Source organism: Heteronotia binoei, chromosome 20 (genome assembly GCF_032191835.1).
Source record: "Heteronotia binoei isolate CCM8104 ecotype False Entrance Well chromosome 20, APGP_CSIRO_Hbin_v1, whole genome shotgun sequence".
Taxonomy (NCBI): Eukaryota; Metazoa; Chordata; class Lepidosauria; order Squamata; family Gekkonidae; genus Heteronotia; species Heteronotia binoei.
The window spans coordinates 29,273,390-29,292,780 of NC_083242.1; the positions used below are offsets into that span (position 1 = coordinate 29,273,390).

The 19,391-nt window shown below is 48.7% G+C and overlaps 1 protein-coding gene across 1 annotated transcript in view; it reads right to left on the reverse strand.

The window, feature by feature from the left end:
* Positions 1–8,730: 8,730 nt before the first annotated feature.
* The window catches only part of EIF3B (eukaryotic translation initiation factor 3 subunit B), a 29,551-nt gene continuing 18,890 nt past the window's right edge, over positions 8,731–19,391 (reverse strand). Inside the window, exons 12-19 of the mRNA XM_060260585.1 lie at positions 18,915–19,037; positions 16,341–16,419; positions 15,525–15,663; positions 13,930–14,055; positions 13,426–13,503; positions 12,047–12,155; positions 9,430–9,546; positions 8,731–9,331 (exon numbers count right to left, since the gene is read on the reverse strand). Of these exons, the coding sequence (XP_060116568.1) occupies positions 9,443–9,546; positions 12,047–12,155; positions 13,426–13,503; positions 13,930–14,055; positions 15,525–15,663; positions 16,341–16,419; positions 18,915–19,037 (758 nt within the window). The 3' untranslated portion in view covers positions 8,731–9,331; positions 9,430–9,442. The remainder of the gene's footprint in view (positions 9,332–9,429; positions 9,547–12,046; positions 12,156–13,425; positions 13,504–13,929; positions 14,056–15,524; positions 15,664–16,340; positions 16,420–18,914; positions 19,038–19,391) is intronic.

Here is a 19,391-nt window from a genome sequence, read left to right on the forward strand (position 1 = left end):
AACACCAAGAATACAGAGCATCACTGCCTCAGACAGAGAGGCAGTGATTTTGGCACACCCCGAGCCTGATTTTGAAGAAAAATGTTAACAGAGGAAATAGGAATCAAACCTAATATTGAGTGGCTGCTAAGCGCCAGAAACAAAGGAATCATGGGTTGCCTGCCAAAGATTTAAGTATTGCACACATGCACTATGAGTATATTAGAGTCACCTTAAGAACATAAGAGAAGCCATGTTGGATCAGGCCAATGGCCCCTCCAGTCCAACACTCTGTGTCACAGAAGAACATAAGAGAAGCCATGTTGGATCAGGCCAATGGCCCCTCCAGTCCAACACTCTGTGTCACATAAGAACATAAGAGAAGCCATGTTGGATCAGACCAATGGCCCCTCCAGTCCAGCACTCTGTGTCACATAAGGACATAAGAGAAGCCATGTTGGATCAGGCCAATGGCCCCTCCAGTCCGACACTCTGTGTCACATAAGAGAAGCCATGTTGGATCAGGCCAATGGCCCATCCAGTCCAACACTCTGTGTCACAGAAGAACATAAGAGAAGCCCTGTTGGATCAGGCCAATGGCCCATCCAGTCCAGCACTCTGTGCCCCACAGTGGTCAAAACTAAGGGCCATCAGGAGGTCCACCAGCAGTGCCAGAACTCCAGAAGCCCTCCCACTGTTGCCCCCTCCCAAGCACTAAGTAGGCAGAGCATCACTTGCCCCAGACAGAGAGTTCCATCTATACCTTGGGGCTAATAGCCACTCATGAACATCTGCTCTTTATATTTATCCATAAGAACATAAGAGAAGCCATGTTGGATCAGGACAATGGCACCTCCAGTCTAGCACTCTGTGCCACGCAGTGGGCAAAACCCAGGTGCCATCAGGAGGCCCACCGGTGGGGCCAGAACTTTGGAAGACTTCCTACTGTTGCCCCCCGAGCACCAAAAATACAGAACATCACTGCTCCAGACAGAGTGTTCCAACTGTAACTTGTGGCTGATAGCCACTCATGGACCTCTGCTCCTTAAGAGCATTAGAACATAAGAGAAGCCCTGTTGGATCAGGCCATTGACCCATCCAGTCTAACACTCTGTGCCACACAGTGGGCAAAACCTCGGTTCCGTCAGGAGGTGCACTAGTGGGGCTAGAACTCCAGAAGCCCTCCCACTTTTGCCCCTCCCTCGAACACCAAGAATACAGAGCATCACTGCCTCAGACAGAGAGGCAGTGATTTTGGCACACCCCGAGCCTGATTTTGAAGAAAAATGTTAACAGAGGAAATAGGAATCAAACCTAATATTGAGTGGCTGCTAAGCGCCAGAAACAAAGGAATCATGGGTTGCCTGCCAAAGATTTAAGTATTGCACACATGCACTATGAGTATATTAGAGTCACCTTAAGAACATAAGAGAAGCCATGTTGGATCAGGCCAATGGCCCCTCCAGTCCAACACTCTGTGTCACAGAAGAACATAAGAGAAGCCATGTTGGATCAGGCCAATGGCCCCTCCAGTCCAACACTCTGTGTCACATAAGAACATAAGAGAAGCCATGTTGGATCAGACCAATGGCCCCTCCAGTCCAGCACTCTGTGTCACATAAGGACATAAGAGAAGCCATGTTGGATCAGGCCAATGGCCCCTCCAGTCCGACACTCTGTGTCACATAAGAGAAGCCATGTTGGATCAGGCCAATGGCCCATCCAGTCCAACACTCTGTGTCACAGAAGAACATAAGAGAAGCCCTGTTGGATCAGGCCAATGGCCCATCCAGTCCAGCATTCTGTGCCCCACAGTGGTCAAAACTAAGGGCCATCAGGAGGTCCACCAGCAGTGCCAGAACTCCAGAAGCCCTCCCACTGTTGCCCCCTCCCAAGCACTAAGTAGGCAGAGCATCACTTGCCCCAGACAGAGAGTTCCATCTATACCTTGGGGCTAATAGCCACTCATGAACATCTGCTCTTTATATTTATCCATAAGAACATAAGAGAAGCCATGTTGGATCAGGACAATGGCACCTCCAGTCTAGCACTCTGTGCCACGCAGTGGGCAAAACCCAGGTGCCATCAGGAGGCCCACCGGTGGGGCCAGAACTTTGGAAGACTTCCTACTGTTGCCCCCCGAGCACCAAAAATACAGAACATCACTGCTCCAGACAGAGTGTTCCAACTGTAACTTGTGGCTGATAGCCACTCATGGACCTCTGCTCCTTAAGAGCATTAGAACATAAGAGAAGCCCTGTTGGATCAGGCCATTGACCCATCCAGTCTAACACTCTGTGCCACACAGTGGGCAAAACCTCGGTTCCGTCAGGAGGTGCACTAGTGGGGCTAGAACTCCAGAAGCCCTCCCACTTTTGCCCCTCCCTCGAGCACCAAGAATACAGAGCATCACTGCCTCAGACAGAGAGGCAGTGATTTTGGCACACCCCGAGCCTGATTTTGAAGAAAAATGTTAACAGAGGAAATAGGAATCAAACCTAATATTAAGGAGTGGCTGCTAAGCGCCAGACACAAAGGAATCATGGGTTGCCTGCCGAAGATTTAAGTATTGCACACATGCACTATAAGTATATCAGAGTCACCTTAAGAACATAAGAGAAGCCATGCTGGATCAGGCCAGTGGCCCCTCCAGTCCAGCACTCTGTGTCACACATTGGCAAAAAACCAGGTGCCATCAGGAGGTCCACCAGTGGGGCCAGGACACTAGGAGCCCTCCCACTGCTGCCCCCCCTCCAAGCACCAAGAATACTCTAGAGAATCACTGCCCCAGAGAGTTCCATCTATACCCACAGTGGCTAATAGCCACCGATGGACCTCGGCTCCATATGTTCATCCAATACCCTCTTGAAGTTGGCTATGCTGGCAACCTTGTTGAGAGAACTACCTTGATGAGCTTTTTAAGGGAAGGGGGGACTGGCTTGGGAAAGGAGGGGGCCATTCAATGATCATGTTGTATATTTGGTCTCTTAAAATGGTGTCAGCACACACAGCAATTAAGATACCACAATACCCCGAAACCCCAGCAACTGACCCCACAACCCCTACTGGTAGCCGACATTTGTTAAAAAAATCTATGAAATCAGAGAGGTAAAAAGGGATACACAAAGCTAGAATTAGTATTCTTGCTAAGTCATAAGAACATAAGAGAAGCCATGTTAGATCAGGCCAATGGCCCATCCAGTCCAACATTCTGTGTCACACAGCGGCCGAATATATATATAACACACACACACACACAAGGGTTGTGTTATGATTTCATTAGGCAGCCATTGCTGGTCTGCAAGAGAAGAGCTAGATTCAAGTCAAAGCTTCCTTCGTATGTTACGATTTGGATGGGAAGATTACAAGATAATGGGATGGAGAAGGCAGAGAAAGAAGTACTTTTCTCCCTTTCTCCCAATACAAGAACTCGTGGGCATTCAATGAAATTGCTGAGGAGTCGGGTTAGAACGGATAAAAGGAAGTCCTTCTTCACCCAAAGGCTGATTAACACAAGGAATTCACTGCCACAGGAGGTGGTGGCGGCTGCAAGCATAGCCAGCTTCCAGAAGGGATAAACATATGGAGCAGAGGTTGTGGCTATTAGCCACAGCTTATCGTTGGAACTCTGTCTGGGGCAGTGATGCTCTGTATTCTTGGTGCTTGGGGGGGGGGGCACAATAGGAGGGCTTCTAGTGTCCTGGCTGCACTGATGGACCTCCTTGATGGCGCCTGTTTTTTTTGGCCACTGTGTGACACGAGAGTGTTGGAATGGATGGACCATTGGTCTGATCCAACATGGCCACTCTGATGTTCTTATGAAAGGAGGAAGAATCTACCTGTTAAGCCACTTGTATTGAGAACAGTAACAACATTTGCTTATTTAGAGCAGACTATTCCGCACCCTGGCTTAGGCTGTGGGTCTGAATGAATCCAACCTCAGTACCTTCCTCACAATTAATGGTATAAACTTCCCCTCTTGGCAACTGGCTGAACTGCAAGCATCTGTCTGCGGTGCTACATGATTTAGAACGGGGCTCCTCGGCATGGGGTTTGACAACTTCCCTGGCATTCATGGTGTGCGGGCAGAACCAGGAGGAACTTTTGCCCAGCAAGACTTCTGGTTGGCTGCGCATTTTTAAAAAAATGTCAAGACCCCAGCAGTTCAATGATCACAAACCGTCTTCAGTAGTAGATATTTATTGACTCATGACAGCTATAGGCAGGGTGGACTTTGCGAAAACTGGCTTTTGCCCCTCTCTTATAGCCTTGGCTAAAACCATTACATGTTCAAAGGAAAGCAAGAAGCAGCAGTCCCTCCCCGCCCCCCGCCCAAGTCTTTCTCAGGCCCCTTTGCAGGTGCACATAATCTTGGAAGAGCAACCTTGGTAGCCCCTAGTAACCCTTGAGACTAGGCAGAAAGGAATGTGATAACAGTTACACAGAGATAGGTGCAATGCGAAGCGGAGAAGCAGGAAAATGAAAGTACTTCAGAAAACAGGAAAAAAAATGGCAAGGCATCTTGACAAAATTCCGCTTGGGCTACAGCTGCCACCCCAGCTCAAGGGCCTACACTGTGAGACCGAAGGGAAACTGAGGCAGCCATGTTGTGGCTGCACCCAATGTCGGGTCAGAAGTCCAGGGGTGCCCGCAGGCTCAATTAGGTTGGTGGCTCCCGATCTAGGAAGCCTTTCCAATGCCCTGGGAGAACTTTTCATTTGACGAGTCACCAACCGTTCTGGTTTTGGAAAGATCTAACACAAAAGAAACGCATCTCGTGAGAAAATCCATTTATTTGTTTTTAAAAAGCATGATACAATGAACGCAAGCATTTTATTAAGTGTCACTTGGGCTGCCAATCCCCAGGTGGGGGCAGGGGCTCCCCCAGTTTGGAGGCCCTCCCCCCGCTTCAGGGTCATCAGAAAGCGGGGGGAGGGGAGGGAAATGTCTACTGGGTACTCATGATTCCCTATGGAGACTTATTCCCACAGAAAATAATGGAGAATTTATCCACGGGTATCTGGGGGCCCTGTTTTTTTGAGGAAGAGGCACCAAATTTTCAGTATAGTATCCAGTGGCTCCCCCCAAAATACTCCCTAAGTTTCAAAAAGATTGGACTAGGGGGTCCGATTCTATGAGCCTCCAAAGAAGGTGCCCCTATCCTTCATTATTTCCTATGGAAGGAAGGCATTTAAAAGACGTGCCGTCCCTTGAAATGTGATGGCCAGAACTCCCTTTGGAGTTCAATTATGCTTGTCACAGCCTTGCTCCTGGCTCCACCCCCAAAGTCTCCTGACTCCACCCCCAACGTCCCCAGATATTTCTTGAATTGGACTTGGCAACCCTCAGTGTCAGAAATCCCACTGATAAATACATGTCAGCTGCCTGGGCTGCTTTAGCATATCCAAGAAATGAATAATAAACTGAAGAATATAAGAAGAGCCCTGCTGGATCTGATCAGTGGTCCATCTAAGCCCAGCGCCCTGTCTCACACAGTGGCCAACCAGTTCCTCTGGAAGGCCAACAACAGGGCAAAGAGGTTGAAGCGCTTTCCAAAGAACATCAGAAGTGCTCTGCTGTGTCAGACCAGTGAGGGCTCATCTAGTCTAGCATGCTGCCTCACCAGGTTTCCTAATTAGAAATAAATGCTCTCTGAGCAGGGGGAAGAGCTACCGTGAACGGGTGTGGAAGACAGTGTAGAGAAATTAACCTCTCCCTAGGTCACTGAACATCCTTGCACATATGAAGCTGCCTTCTACTAAATCAGACCCTCGGTCCATCAAAGTCAGTATTGTCTACTCAGAATGGCAGCGGCTCTCCAGGGTCTCAAGCTGAGGTGTTTCACACCTCTTTTCCTGGACACTTTATAGTTGGAGATGCCGAGGACTGAACCTGAGACCTTCTGCTTACCGAGCAGATGCTCTACCACTGAGCCACCGTCCCTCCCCAAATGCTTTTATTTGCGCATTTTGTCACCAATCGTCACAGTAGAAGATGATGATATTGGATTTATATCCCGCCCTCCACTCCGAAGAGTCTCAGAGTGGCTCACAATCTCCTTTCCCTTCCTCCCCCACAACAGACACCCTGTGAGGTGGGTGGGGCTGAGAGGGCTCTCCCAGAAGCTGCCCTTTCAAGGACAACTTCTGCCAGAGCTATGGCTGACCCAAGGTCATTCCAGCAGGTGCAAGTGGAGGAGTGGGGAATCAAACCTGGTTCTCCCTGATAAGAGTCCGCACACTTAACCACTACACCAAACTGGCTCTCAGTAAAAAAGTGGACTTCAGGTTTGAAAATGTGGAGCCGTCTACCACACCACACCAGACTGTATTTGGCCTGGCTGTGTGAGTGCCGTCTTCATTCATTTCTGAGTTAGAAATCAGCATTTTGTGCCCCCAAATTACTCACATCCTTAAGGAGGAGACTGGATTTATACCCTGCCCTTCACTCAGAGCGACTTACAATCTCCTTTCCCTTCCCCTCCCCACAACAGACACCCTGTGAGGTAGATGAGGCTGAGAGAGCTCTGAGAGAACTGCTCTTGAGCAGAACAGTTCTGCAAGAACTGTGACTGACCCAAAGTCACTCCACAAGCGCTTATGGAAGAGCCCGGAGTCAAACCCAGTTCTCTCAGATTAGTCTGCACACTTAACCACTACAACCAAACTGGCCGATGCTGAATTTGGGTTAACCCAAGACCAGGCTGGGCTCAGTCACACACAGCCTTGAAGATTTCACCTCCCATAAATTGACTGAATGGCAAATAACTAGCCTTGCACAGCATCACTGTTTTGCAGCAGTCCACTAGCTGATCTTTCATTATAAGAACATAAGAAAAGCCATGTTAGATCAGGCCAGTGGCCCATCCAGTCCAACACTCTGTGTCACACAGTGGCCAATTATATATATATACACACACACACATACATATACCACTGTGGCTAATAGCCACTGATGGACCTCTGCTCCATATTTTTATCTAACCCCCTCTTGAAGGTGGCTATGCTTGTGGCCGCCACCACCTCCTGTGGCAGTGAATTCCACCTGTTAATCACCCTTTGGGTGAAGAAGTACTTCCTTTTATCCGTTTTAACCTGTCTGCTCAGCAATTTCATCGAATGCCCACGACTTCTCGTATTGTGAGAAAGGGAGAAAAGTACTTCTTTCTCTACTTTCTCCATTATGGCCAATATAGATCTCCAGTCTTGATATTTAGAGGGAAAGAACCTAGATGCTTCCGCCCTCTTGAGACTATTACCACTGCAGCACATCCTGCAGCAGACATGTTACAGGAAACCCACTTACAGGATTCCTGATACGCCGAAAAAGGATTCAGAGCAGGCAAATCCTTCTTCCTGCATTCTGGAGCGATATAATTCCAAAGCTGTAGCATGTTGCCTTTTCTGAACACGACAGAGAACAGCCCTGAGATTTAAAAGATGGAAATGAGAAGCCCTCTCAGAAACACCAAGACCGATTTCACACTAGGGCTTGTTCCGAGCGGAGAGCCCTTTTGATCCCAAAGACTCCAAGAGTGTCGTCAGATGACCCGTCTCTCTCGGCCACCTTGCAGGACAACCCCACCTGTTCGTTCTTTTTGGAATGTGCCTCCTAGTCAAAGAAAGACATCCTCTCCAAAACCACAGAGTTTAAATGACTTCAAAAAGCTGTTTTCAAGCTAACAGCTTTTAAGAAAAATGCTGCCCGGCTGTTGAGGAGCGATCGTAGACTGCGTATAAGGCACTGGACATCTTTTCCTCTGTCTAGTGACACCCTCAAAGGGCGCTCCCTTTAAATATAGTCATCGTATGCTGCATTTGGCACTCGGTCAGTAAGCAATTTATCACCCCACTGACGGATGGAGCACGTCAAAAACACACCCGACAAGCATGTCTGCCCAATTCAGGGTGCCGATTTTGACCTATAAAGCCCTACGTGGTTTGGGACCTTCTTCTCCCACACATTCTAACCTGGGAATTAGGATCAGAGGGAGAGGCCCCCCTGACTGCCCCATCACGCAAAGAAGCTTGTTTGATGGGTACGCAAGAGACAGGGCCTTTCCAGCAGTAGCCCCATGGTTATGGAACAACCTCCTCCCAAGGAGGCATGCCTGCCCCCCCTCGCTTTTGATCTTTGGGAGGCAGCTGAAGAGCGTTTTATTGAAGACTGTGTTTGGTTAAAGCTGTCCTGTATTGTGATTCGAAATTTGGGTTTTATGTATTCTATTCTATTCATATTGTGAACCTCATTGAGCTCTGTTGAAGGTAGAAAGGCTGCTAATACATGTTTTAAATACATAAAATAAAAATAAATATATGAACACAGAAGCTGCCTTATACTGAATCAGACTCTCGGTCCATCAGTCAGTCTTGTCTACTCAGACTGGCAGCGGCTCTCTAGGGTCTCAAGCTGAGGTTTTTCACGTCTACTTTCCTGGACCCTTTTTAGTTGGAGATGCCGGGGATTGAACCTGGGACCTTCTGCTTACCGAGCAGATGCTCTACCACTGAGCCACCGTCGCTCCCCTGACTGGCAGCGGCTCTCCAGGGTCTCAAGCTGAGGTTTTTCACACCTCTTTGCCTGGACCCTTTTTAGTTGGAGATGCCGGGGATTGAACCTGGGACCTTCTGCTTACCGAGCAGATGCTCTACCACTGAGCCACCGTCCCTCCCCTATCTTAAAGAGGTTCCCGCCCCAGGGCAAAGTCCAAAGTGACCTCTGCATAAAGGAGAATTACAGACAACACGAGCCTTCTCTGTTAAGCCATGTAGGGCTGCTTTATTTCCACGTTCAACTCGTGGAGAGATCCTGGCGCAATCTGAACGGAGGAGGGTAAAGCCCGCTGTAGTGCTTTCCCAGCACACTAAAGCACGTGGCGTGCAGGAGAACTGGTCTCTCGCTGGTTTTGCCCCGCACGAAACCCACGCCTGTCCGCGTGCCTGGGACACAGGAAGAGTCTTTGGCAGACGGAAGCATCGTGAGTTTGCAGCAAGGAGACTGGGGGCCGTCCGTGGGAAGGCGGCAGTTCCAAGCTACCCAATTCGTGGGAGTGCCGCTGGAGCGTTGAGCAGCAAATACCAGTGGGTGGATTTCGTTGTTTTTTTTTTTTAAAAAAGGAAACTTAACCCTCCCCCCAATGAAGGAATAAAAATTTAAAAGCAGTGCCTTTCAAAGGACCCCACTGTAGGCAGTGAAGGTCAAAAAGGCACTACAGGGTGTCAGGTTGAACGAGCTCTGCGCATTCGCCGTCCAGAGAGAGAGAAAGAAGGTGGATTTGTAAAAATTCCAAAGATGTGTCAAGACCTTCTGAAAAAACGAACGACTCCTTTCCTGGTACAAGATATGGTGGGGACTGCAAAGGAAAGAAGAGAAAAGATGTTTATAGAACCCCCGGCAGTGGAGAAAAATCCTCCCCCTTCCCCCAGTAAAAAAAGCCGTTTTATTTTTTACCTCGGCTTTCGGACTACTCCGACTCTGTGACGGGGATAATTTCTTCGTTGATAAAAAATTCAACAGTCTCCTCCTCCCAGTCTTCTACGTTGCTGTCTAGCTCATCTGTGTCCACTCCTAGGAGAGAGGGAGGGAGAGAGAAAGCGTTGAACGCGTGGATGATCCAAAGGCTAGAGAAGCGACCCTCGGGTTGCAAAGTGCCTCCCAAAATAAAACAAAAACTCTTAATTGCAACGGCACAGCTACGGCCACAGCCCCTGGGGGCTAATGATGCCCTCGCTGCCAAATGAACCCACACACGAAGCTGCCTTATATTGCATTAGACCAGGGGTGGCCAAACTTGTTTAAATTAAGAGCCACATAGAATAAATGTTAGATATTGGAGAGCAGCGAGACATGAACATCTGTTGTTTGAGCCACAAGGAGGGAGGGAGGAAAATAGAGGAGAGGGGGGGGGGAGAAAACAACTTTAACTTTAGGGTTTGTAGAATCTTTCGGGCTCAAGTGCCATGTTCTACTGGAGAAAGTTTTTCTTCCAGAAAGTTTTTCTCCAGTAGAACACGGCACTTGAGCCCGAAAGATTCTACAAACCCTAATGACGATGCCAGCCGTGAAAACCTGAAATCTTTGATAACTTTAAATGCATTTTCCAAGCCACTGGCTGGCTTGGCTTAGAGAAATGATTTAAAGATGCACTGTTTTTAATGTTTTAATTTCTTAACTATGTAAATTATTATATTTAAAATTTGAATTCTATGCTAGAATTTCTGTATTGTGAGCCGCCTTGAGCCCGCCTCGGTGGGGTAGGGCGGGATATAAATCAAATAAATAAATAAATAAAGAGACAAATGCCTTCTCCGAGTCGGCTAATGGGGCGGTGAGGCCTTTGAGAACCACATAGTATGTGTGCTCTCAAAGCTGCCGTTTGACCACCCCTGCATCAGACTCTTGGTTCCTCAAAGTCAGCACTGCCTGCCACAACTGGCAGCGGCTCTTCGGCACCTCCAGAAGAGGTCTTTCCCATCACCTTTTAAATTTATTTTTATTTTATTTGTATCCTGCCCTCTCCTGACGAGCTCAGGACGGCTAACAACAGTTAAAACAACACAGTGTTAATAATAAAAGTTTCCTACAATTCCAGATTACGATCCCTAAAATCCAAGGCGGCGTCATGATTGGTTTTTATTCAGCGCTACAAATAATGATGTTGTTAGATGTTATTTGGCGCTCTCCATTTATGCCGGGATGAGTTCAGATATCAACGCCGTGGGATGACGGAATAGTGGTTCCCTCCTTGTTAGGTATTAAACGTCAGTTTAAACAATTGTTTTATAAGCCCTGTGGAATTGTGGCAAGCCCCGCAGGGCCCCGATGTTTTCGGGAAGTCCGTTCCACAGAGCAGGGGCTGTCCCCGAAAAGGCTCCGGCTCTAGTGGCGGACAGCTGAGCTTCTTTTGGCGCGGGGACCGTGAGAAGATTTTGTGGACTTGATCGTAGTGCTCTGTGAGGCTCATAAGTGGAAAGGCCGTCCCGGAGGTAGACAGGTCCCAGACCATATAGGGCCTGCTCAATTGGAGATGTTGGGGAGTGAATGTGGACCTTCTGCATGCCAAGGAGATGCACAATAAACCCCAGCCCTGCTCTGGTTAAGATATGGCCACTCTTTAAGCAACAACATTCTCAATCTCCGCCCTGCCCTTACAACATATCATAGCCCTCTTGGTTTTTCGTGAATGGTTTCAGATGACTTTATCCTGCTGCTGAAACACCCTCCCCCCCCACAAAAAAAGTTATTGGACTAGTCTACAAAGAAACAAATAAGAACAATGGATTTCAAAGGTATTAGAACCTAGGCTAGAAGCAGTGCCGTGAAACAGAGGTAGTAACAGTAACAGTAATAACAACTTTAAACTTTGTTAAGAGCAATTTGAAAGTGAAATTCAAAAGTCCAAGTAGCACGATCAACAGAATTAGAGTGGAGGGAAAAAAAAACACTTATGGTAAAAAAAAATTTAAAAACCGCTTAACCAACCGAGTGCATAAAAGGCAAAGGGGGGGGGGCTAAGGAGAGGGAGGAAGCGATCTATAACCCTCGGCACACCTGTGCCTTTACCAGAAGCAAAAAATACTAGCCACCGAATGAACAATGAGGGGGCATTACACACGTGGGGTGCCTCCACCAAAAAGGCCCCGCTTCTAGTGCCAACCCATCAGAACCCAAGAGGAAGTAAAGCAAGGCCTATAACAAAGAAGAAGAAGAAGAAGATATTGAATTTATATCCCGCCCTCCACTCCGAAGAGTCTCAGAGCGGCTCACAATCTCCTTTACCTTCCTCCCCCACAACAGTCACCCTGTGAGGTGGGTGGGGCTGAGAGGGCTCTCACAGCAGCTGCCCTTTCAAGGACAACCTCTGCCAGAGCTATGGCTGACCCAAGGCCATGCTAGCAGGTGCAAGTGGAGGAGTGGGGAATCAAACCCGGTTCTCCCAGATAAGAGTCCGCACACTTAACCACTACACCAAACCTGCTCTCCAGGGACTTTAACGGACAAGGGGAAACATACAGGAGTCAGTGTCTTACTTCCACAGAGGACATAAGCAGCCTCCCGACCAACTCACCTCCTCGTAGCTCCAGCCGCTCGTTCCTTTGCTCCATATAAAGCTCCTGGGACATCTTGCGGTATTTCTTGAACTCCTCCATCATCGTCCGTCTCCTGTCAATCAACTCCTGCAGAAAAAGACGCTCTCTGTGAAGGCTCCGTCGAAAGCAACAAGGAGCCTCCCTGGCGGCAACGGCTGTGAAGAAGCCGCCTCCCTCTGGGGCTGCCCTTCTGAAGCCTGCTTGCTCTCTGACTGCAGGGGTTTTGGTTTCCCCGCCTCACTGAAGTGGTGCTTAAGGGCCAACAGTCCCCAAAGTTACTTGCACCCACAGCCTATTCCCTGTATTCTTCTTGTAACAGCCTGATTGGGTCAAAGCTGAGGTGAAATGAAGCGACGGCTTTAGAGCTACAATGAGCAGGACTGTGAGAACCAGTGAGGGGAAACCCGGATGTCACCCTTCAAGGTTTTATCTGTACATGCCAATGTTCTGGGTTGACTGGAGTCATCTGATCAGAAGGCCGCAATAATATAATTATAATGAGTCAGTGGGCTTAAAACAAAACAACAGGGGGCGCTACTATTACCACATTACATCCTTGCAGAAATCCCCCCCCCCTTTGGAGGACAAATCCATGCTCTGGATCTGCACCCCAAACAAAGGAAACCTGGCAGCGGAAGCCATGGCTGTGAGTAAGATTTGCTGCAAGGAGCCTTTCAGCCATTTGTGACTCGGGTTTTTTTATGACGATATTGGATTTATATCCCGCCCTCCACTCCGAATTTCAGAGTCTCAGAGCGGCTCACAATCTCCTTTTTCTCCCCCCACAACAGACACCCTGTGAGGTGGGTGGGGCTGAGAGGGCTCTCACAGCAGCTGCCCTTTCAAGGACAGAGAGCGGCCTACAATCTCCTTTCCCTTCCTCCCCCACAACAGACACCCTGTGAGGTGAGTGGGGCTGAGAGGGCTCTCACAGCAGCTGCCCTTTCAAGGACAGAGTCTCAGAGCGGCCTACAATCTCCTTTACCTTCCTCCCCCACAACAGACACCCTGTGAGGTGGGTGGGGCTGAGAGGGCTCTCACAGCAGCTGCCCTTTCAAGGACAGAGTCTCAGAACAGCCTACAATCTCCTTTCCCTTCCTTCCCCACAACAGACACCCTGTGAGGTGGGTGGGGCTGAGAGAGCTCTCACAGCAGCTGCCCTTTCAAGGAAAACTCTGTGAGAGCTGTGGCTGACCCAAGGCCATTCCAGCAGCTGCAAGTAGAGGAGTGGGGAATCAAACCTGGTTCTCCCAGATAAGAGTCCGCGCACTTAACTACGACACAAAACTGACTCTCATCTCTTTTTCGTTCCTATCCTGCTTTCCTCCCTCACAGGAGCCCCTAAAGAGTGACTGACCTTTGATGCTTTGGATTGGCTCAGACGATCTTTCTGCTCAAAGATTTTGGAATATCTCTTCAGGTCTTTCTTGATTTGCTGTAGACAAAGGAAAAGGAGATCAAAAAGGTGCTCAACAAGTTCAAGACAGGAGGCTTCTGAGCTTTCTGCAAAGCACTTGGATGCGAGAGCTTCTGGCATTTTCCACAGGCTTCTCTTCTGGCCTGCAAGGGGCCCTGAAGTTTACAGACATCCTTACATGCTTGGGACTCTAGCTCCCAATTCTCTATCCTTGACGGCAACTGCACTGCTAAGGGGGACTTCCTTTTCATCCCTCCAATCCTAATTTACTAAATATGGGAACCTTGCCCAAGCCTCAGGGAACTTCTGACTAAGGGAGCAAAAATGTTCTCCCTGCAGAGGATTGGGCATGTGCCAACACCAGCTATTCCCCTACTCCTGGGCTCTGCCTCCCACCCACCCCAACAGACTACACGGAGCCCAACATTCAAAAAGAGCCGACACCTTGATTTGATCCTGGGTGAGCAGAGTAGGAGGCCGGGGTCTCCACAGCAACTGGCAGAACCGGTCTTTGTTATTCTTCTGGAGGAGGCGGCCTTGGAAAGTCCACAGCCAGAAGGCGTTGTCCACCTAGGAAGACATTTCAGTCAAGCCACACAAGGGGGGGGGGGGGCGATGCTCTTTCACAGTCACACCACAATGCTTCATTCATAAGCCTAAAAACCCAAATCCCAAATGATCCCTTGGCCCTGCTGGGGTATTAAGACACTGGGAAATGGCTTCTAAACTACATCATCTAATATGCAAAAGCAACACTTAGTGTGAATATCGGAATTATGGGGACAGCAAGCATCTGGACCCAGAAGAATAAGGACACCTTACTGTGAGTGCAGAACAAAGATACCCTGGAAGCGGCTAAGATACCTCTACTTAGTTCCTGCTTCCAAACAGATGGGCGTACAGAGAAGGTGGAGGCACAGAAGTAATGGAAATTAACCAGGTGTTGTAGGACATGAAGCCACCCGAGGGGGAGAGGACGCAACATGTGTGGAACTACATGATACTGAATCAGTCCATCAGGGTCAGTCGGGTCTGCTCAGACTAGGCTTGCCAATCTCCAGGTCCCAGTGGGGGTTCTTCCACTTTCCCAGGCTCCTTCCCGCCCCCTGAGGACCATGTGCCTTTCCACCTACGGAGGCTCCAGTCTCTGATTGAAAGGCTTCCTCTTGGGATGGGGTGTCTGTGTTACTTTGAAGAAGTTGGCAGCTACTCGTGAGTAGAGAGGCCACTCCCTCGCTTCAGAGCTGCCAGAAATGGGGGGCGGGAGGGAAACGTCTGCCGAGCACTTCATTATTCCCTATGTGGAGATCGATTCTCATAGGGTATAATGGGGAATTGATCTGGAGGTTTCGGGGGCTCTGGGGGAGCTGTTTTTTGAGGTAGAGGCACCACATTTTCAGTATAGTATCTAGTGCCGCTCCCCAAAGTACCCCCCAAGTTTCAAAACGATTGGACCAGGGGGTCCAATTCTATGAGCCCCAAAAGAAGGTGCCCCTATCCTTCATTATTTCCTATGGAAGGAAGGCATTGAAAAGGTGTGCTGCCCCTTTCAATGTGATGGCCAGAACTCCCTTGGAGTTCAATTATGCTTGTCACATCCTTGCTCCTGGCTCCGGCCCCAATGTCTCCTGGCTCCGCCCCCAAAGTCCCCAGATATTTCTTGAATTGGACTTGGCAACCCTATCTCAGGCCTAGGTTTATCGCCTCACCTATGGCCTCTTTTTTTTAAACTGCAGATGCTAGAGATTGAACCTGGGACCTTCTGAATGACAAGCAGAGACTCAGCCTTCCCCGAACCCAGATTTGATTGCGAGCGATTCCCTGTCAGCTCCAGCAGAGTGCAGGGAAAGAGCCTTTTCTGCTTGAGACCCTGAAGAGGCTGTGCCAATCGGAAGAGATTACAGGACGGGGGGAGGCTCTTCTGACTTAGTAATGGCAGCTCCCCCCCCCACACACGCATTTGTTTGCAAGCTAAAATACAATGGATCCCCTCGAAGACTCAAGGCAGAAGAGGGTGAGAAAAAAGGTCTTGACAATACCTTGTGACTCCACCAAGACACTGAAGTCACGATATATCGGCCAGTGGGATCCCATTCCACATCTGAGGCTGTGTAATGCTCAGCGATGTTCATCATGGTGCAGTCAGATGTATCGACAAATGCTAAGGCACCGTTCATGCTGCAGAAAGAAAGACAATTTATACCTATTCTTGTGCGGGCAATCTCTACCCAAAAATGCCTCTGAGGCCTGTTTAAATTGGCCAACAGGCAAGTTTTCATTTTCCATGCTTGGAGAGCTGCACTAACAACACAGGTTTTCTGATTTTTCAGAGTAAGCATTTGAAACTCTGGATTGGAGTCCGGTAGCAACTTAAGAGAGGAATACGATTTTCAGTTTACAAGCTTTTGAGAGTCAAAGCTCTCTTCTGAAACCATCTGACAATCATTCTTTGCTATTAGGGAAATGTTACTTGTAAGGAATGGAGACCAGCAGAGAAATTCAATACTGCAAAACTGTTTTAACAACACTGTTCTCTCTCATGCTATATGCCAGCAATTATACTAAGGTGGCACAGGACTCTTGTGAATGGCTACAGCAGGCTACAACAGCTACGCAGCTAGAATTTGTTTCAATTTGACAAAGAAAAAATCTTTCTTCCCTAGGCCCTTAATATTTTTTCATTAAGAGTACCTTACCTCATAATGCATCTTTTAAAAGAACCCACATTTTTCTAAAAAAATGCTTTCATTTACAACTGTACTTTGATACAAACGACCATACAAACAGCAGAATGTCAAGATCCGAGCATTTGTGGCCCGCGTGTTCTCTTTGCTTTCCCTGGAAATAAAACTTACCTCCTGAGACCAGCCAATACCACAAACTGTCCTTGAGGACTCCAGAATATCGTGTTGGCTTGCTGTTTATCAAAGATTTCTGCAAACAAAAAACAAAGAAAATGAAAACCCGGAACTACCCCCCTCCCCCCCCCCGCAAATGCCTTTTCATTTCATTATTTTTTTCTTCCTTAAACACAGAAATTCAAAAAGCACCAGTCATGTCTCCCTGCCCTCCTGGGAATTTTAGAAGCCAGGTATAACCTGGCTGAAGATATATCACTGGAGAAGCCTTCGTATCCACACAGAGCATATTTCTGCCACCCTGCAGTCTCAGGAGTTGTCTAACTGCGGTGATTAACTTTTGCTTTCTCACTTCTTTGGAAGCTGAGTGGCCTTTGTAGGGACTGACAAAGACTACTGTCAGCCACAGAAAGAATTCCGAGAAGCTCACATAGCAACTCAGCACCAAGAAGGTTTTGCCATGGTATTTACTGAGGACAGAATTCAGCAGTGCAGGGGAAGGAGATCTGAATACATGAACTAGGAGGCAAAAGACACAAGAACTATGCTCTGTGCAAAATCATTGTCAAAGGATGCAATGGCAAAATTTGCACTGTTTTAAAGTACCAGCGTACACCATCACCATGGAATGGGCACCGGTACTCATGCACAATGCTCTTCGTCCTTAGTCCCTCGTTCTACTTCTATATTCCTATAAGGAATAAGCACCTTTAAAAGTGGATTAAACAGATACATGGAGGACAGATTCATGATCACCATCTTCAGGTATGTGAAGGGCTGTCATATAGAGGATGGTGTGGAATTGTTTTCTGTGGCCCCAGAAGGTAGGACCAGAACCAATGGGTTGAAATTAAATCAAGAGATTTTCCGGCTCAACATTAGGAAGAACTTCCTGACAGTTAGAGCGATTCCTTAGTGAAACAGGCTTCCTCGGGAGGTGGTGGGCTCTCCTTCCTTGGAGGTTTTTAAACAAAGGCTAGATGGCCATCTGACAGCGATGAAGATCCTGTGAATTTAGGGGGAGGGGTTTGTGAGTTTAGAGCGGTTCCTCGATGGAGCAGGCTTCCTCGGGAGGTGGTGGGCTCTCCTTCCTTGGAGGTTTTTAAACAGAGGCTAGATGGCCATTTGACAGCAATGAAGACCCTGTGAATTTAGGGGGAGGGGTTTGTGAGTTTAGAGCGGTTCCTCGATGGAGCAGGCTTCCTCGGGAGGTGGTGGGCTCTCCTTCCTTGGAGGTTTTTAAACAGAGGCTAGATGGCCATCTGACAGCAATGAAGATCCTGTGAATTTAGGGGGAGGGGTTTGTGAGTTTAGAGCGGTTCCTCGATGGAGCAGGCTTCCTCGGGAGGTGGTGGGCTCTCCTTCCTTGGAGGTTTTTAAACAGAGGCTAGATGGCCATCTGACAGCAATGAAGATCCTGTGAATTTAGGGGGAGGGGTTTGTGAGTTTAGAGCGGTTCCTCGATGGAGCAGGCTTCCTCGGGAGGTGGTGGGCTCTCCTTCCTTGGAGGTTTTTAAACAGAGGCTAGATGGCCATCTGACAGCAATGAAGATCCTGTGAATTTAGGGGGAGGGGTTTGTGAGTTTAGAGCGGTTCCTCAGTGGAACAGGCTTCCTCGGGAGGTGGTGGGCTCTCCTTCCATGGAGGTTTTTAAACAGAGGCTAGATGGCCATCTGACAGCAATGAAGATCCTGTGAATTTAGGGGGAGGGGTTTGTGAGTTTAGAGCGGTTCCTCAGTGGAACAGGCTTCCTCGGGAGGTGGTGGGCTCTCCTTCCTTGGAGGTTTTTAAACAGAGGCTAGATGGCCATCTGACAGCAATGAAGATCCTGTGAATTTAGGAGGAGGTGTTTGTGCGTTCCCTACATTGTGCAGGGGGTTGGATTAGATGACACTGGAGGTCCCTTCCAACTCTATGATAAGTCTATCAAGTGGCCTTTTAGCCATAGTGGGCTGAGATGACCCTCCACATTCAGAGGAACTAACCCTCCGAATCCCAGAGCCAGGAGGCAATATCAGGGGAAGGTAATGGCCCCTCTGCCCTGTTGTTGGCCCTCCGGAGGAACTGGCTGGCCATAGGATGAGACAGGATGCTGGACTAGATGGACCCTCACTGGTCTGATCCAGCACGGCTTTTCTGATGTTCTTCTCAGGGGAAGGCCTCGGCCTCTATGCCCTGTTGTTGGCCCTCCAGAGGAACTGGCTGGCCACAGTGGGAGACGGGATCCTGGACTAGATAGACCCTCCCTGGTCTGATCCAGCACGGCTCTTCTGATGTTCTTCTCAGGGGAAGGCCTCGGCCTCTATGCCCTGTTGTTGGCCCTCCAGAGGAACTGGTTGGCCACTGTGTGAGACAGGAGGCTGGACTGGATGGACCCTCCCTGGTCTGATCCTGCAGGGCTCTTCTTTATGTTTATCAAAACAGCAGCACATCAAGGCCTTAAACTGCAGCGGTGGCTGTGCTCATGCTGTGGCTGTGCTGATGCTGAAAGCCAAGGCTGAGCGGCCGGCAGACCCTCTGCTCCAAAACCAGCTCCCAGCCAAGCTCATCTCTTGGCTGAGACCCACTTACTGATGAGTTCGATCTTCCCGTTGTTCTTCACGTGATAGAAGGAGCAGGATATCCGCGGCGTCTCTCCGTGCAGCACAGCAAACTTGCTTCCGTTTGGCTCCCAAGCAAAGGCTATGATACTTTCTGCAGGAAGGGGGGAAAGAGAATATGCGTCAGCATGGCAATGATAGCAAGAGAAAATCTGCGGCTGCAACCCGGGGATGACAAAGGTTTTAAACAAATCCCCACCCCAAGCAACAAGAAAACGCAACGCCATCGACACGTAAAGTTTAACACTTTAAAGTTCGACAAAGATCTCAGAGTTGGTCCTGCCACAAGGCTTCCTTCTGCTATCACACGCTCTCTGTGCCACTTCTGTTCACAAGAAACATTTTTCTATGCCAGCCATCTAATCCAGGGGTGTCAAACATGCAGCCCAGGGGATGGATCAGGCCCCCAGAGGGGTCCTATCAGGCCCGTAAGCAAATCCAAAGTAGG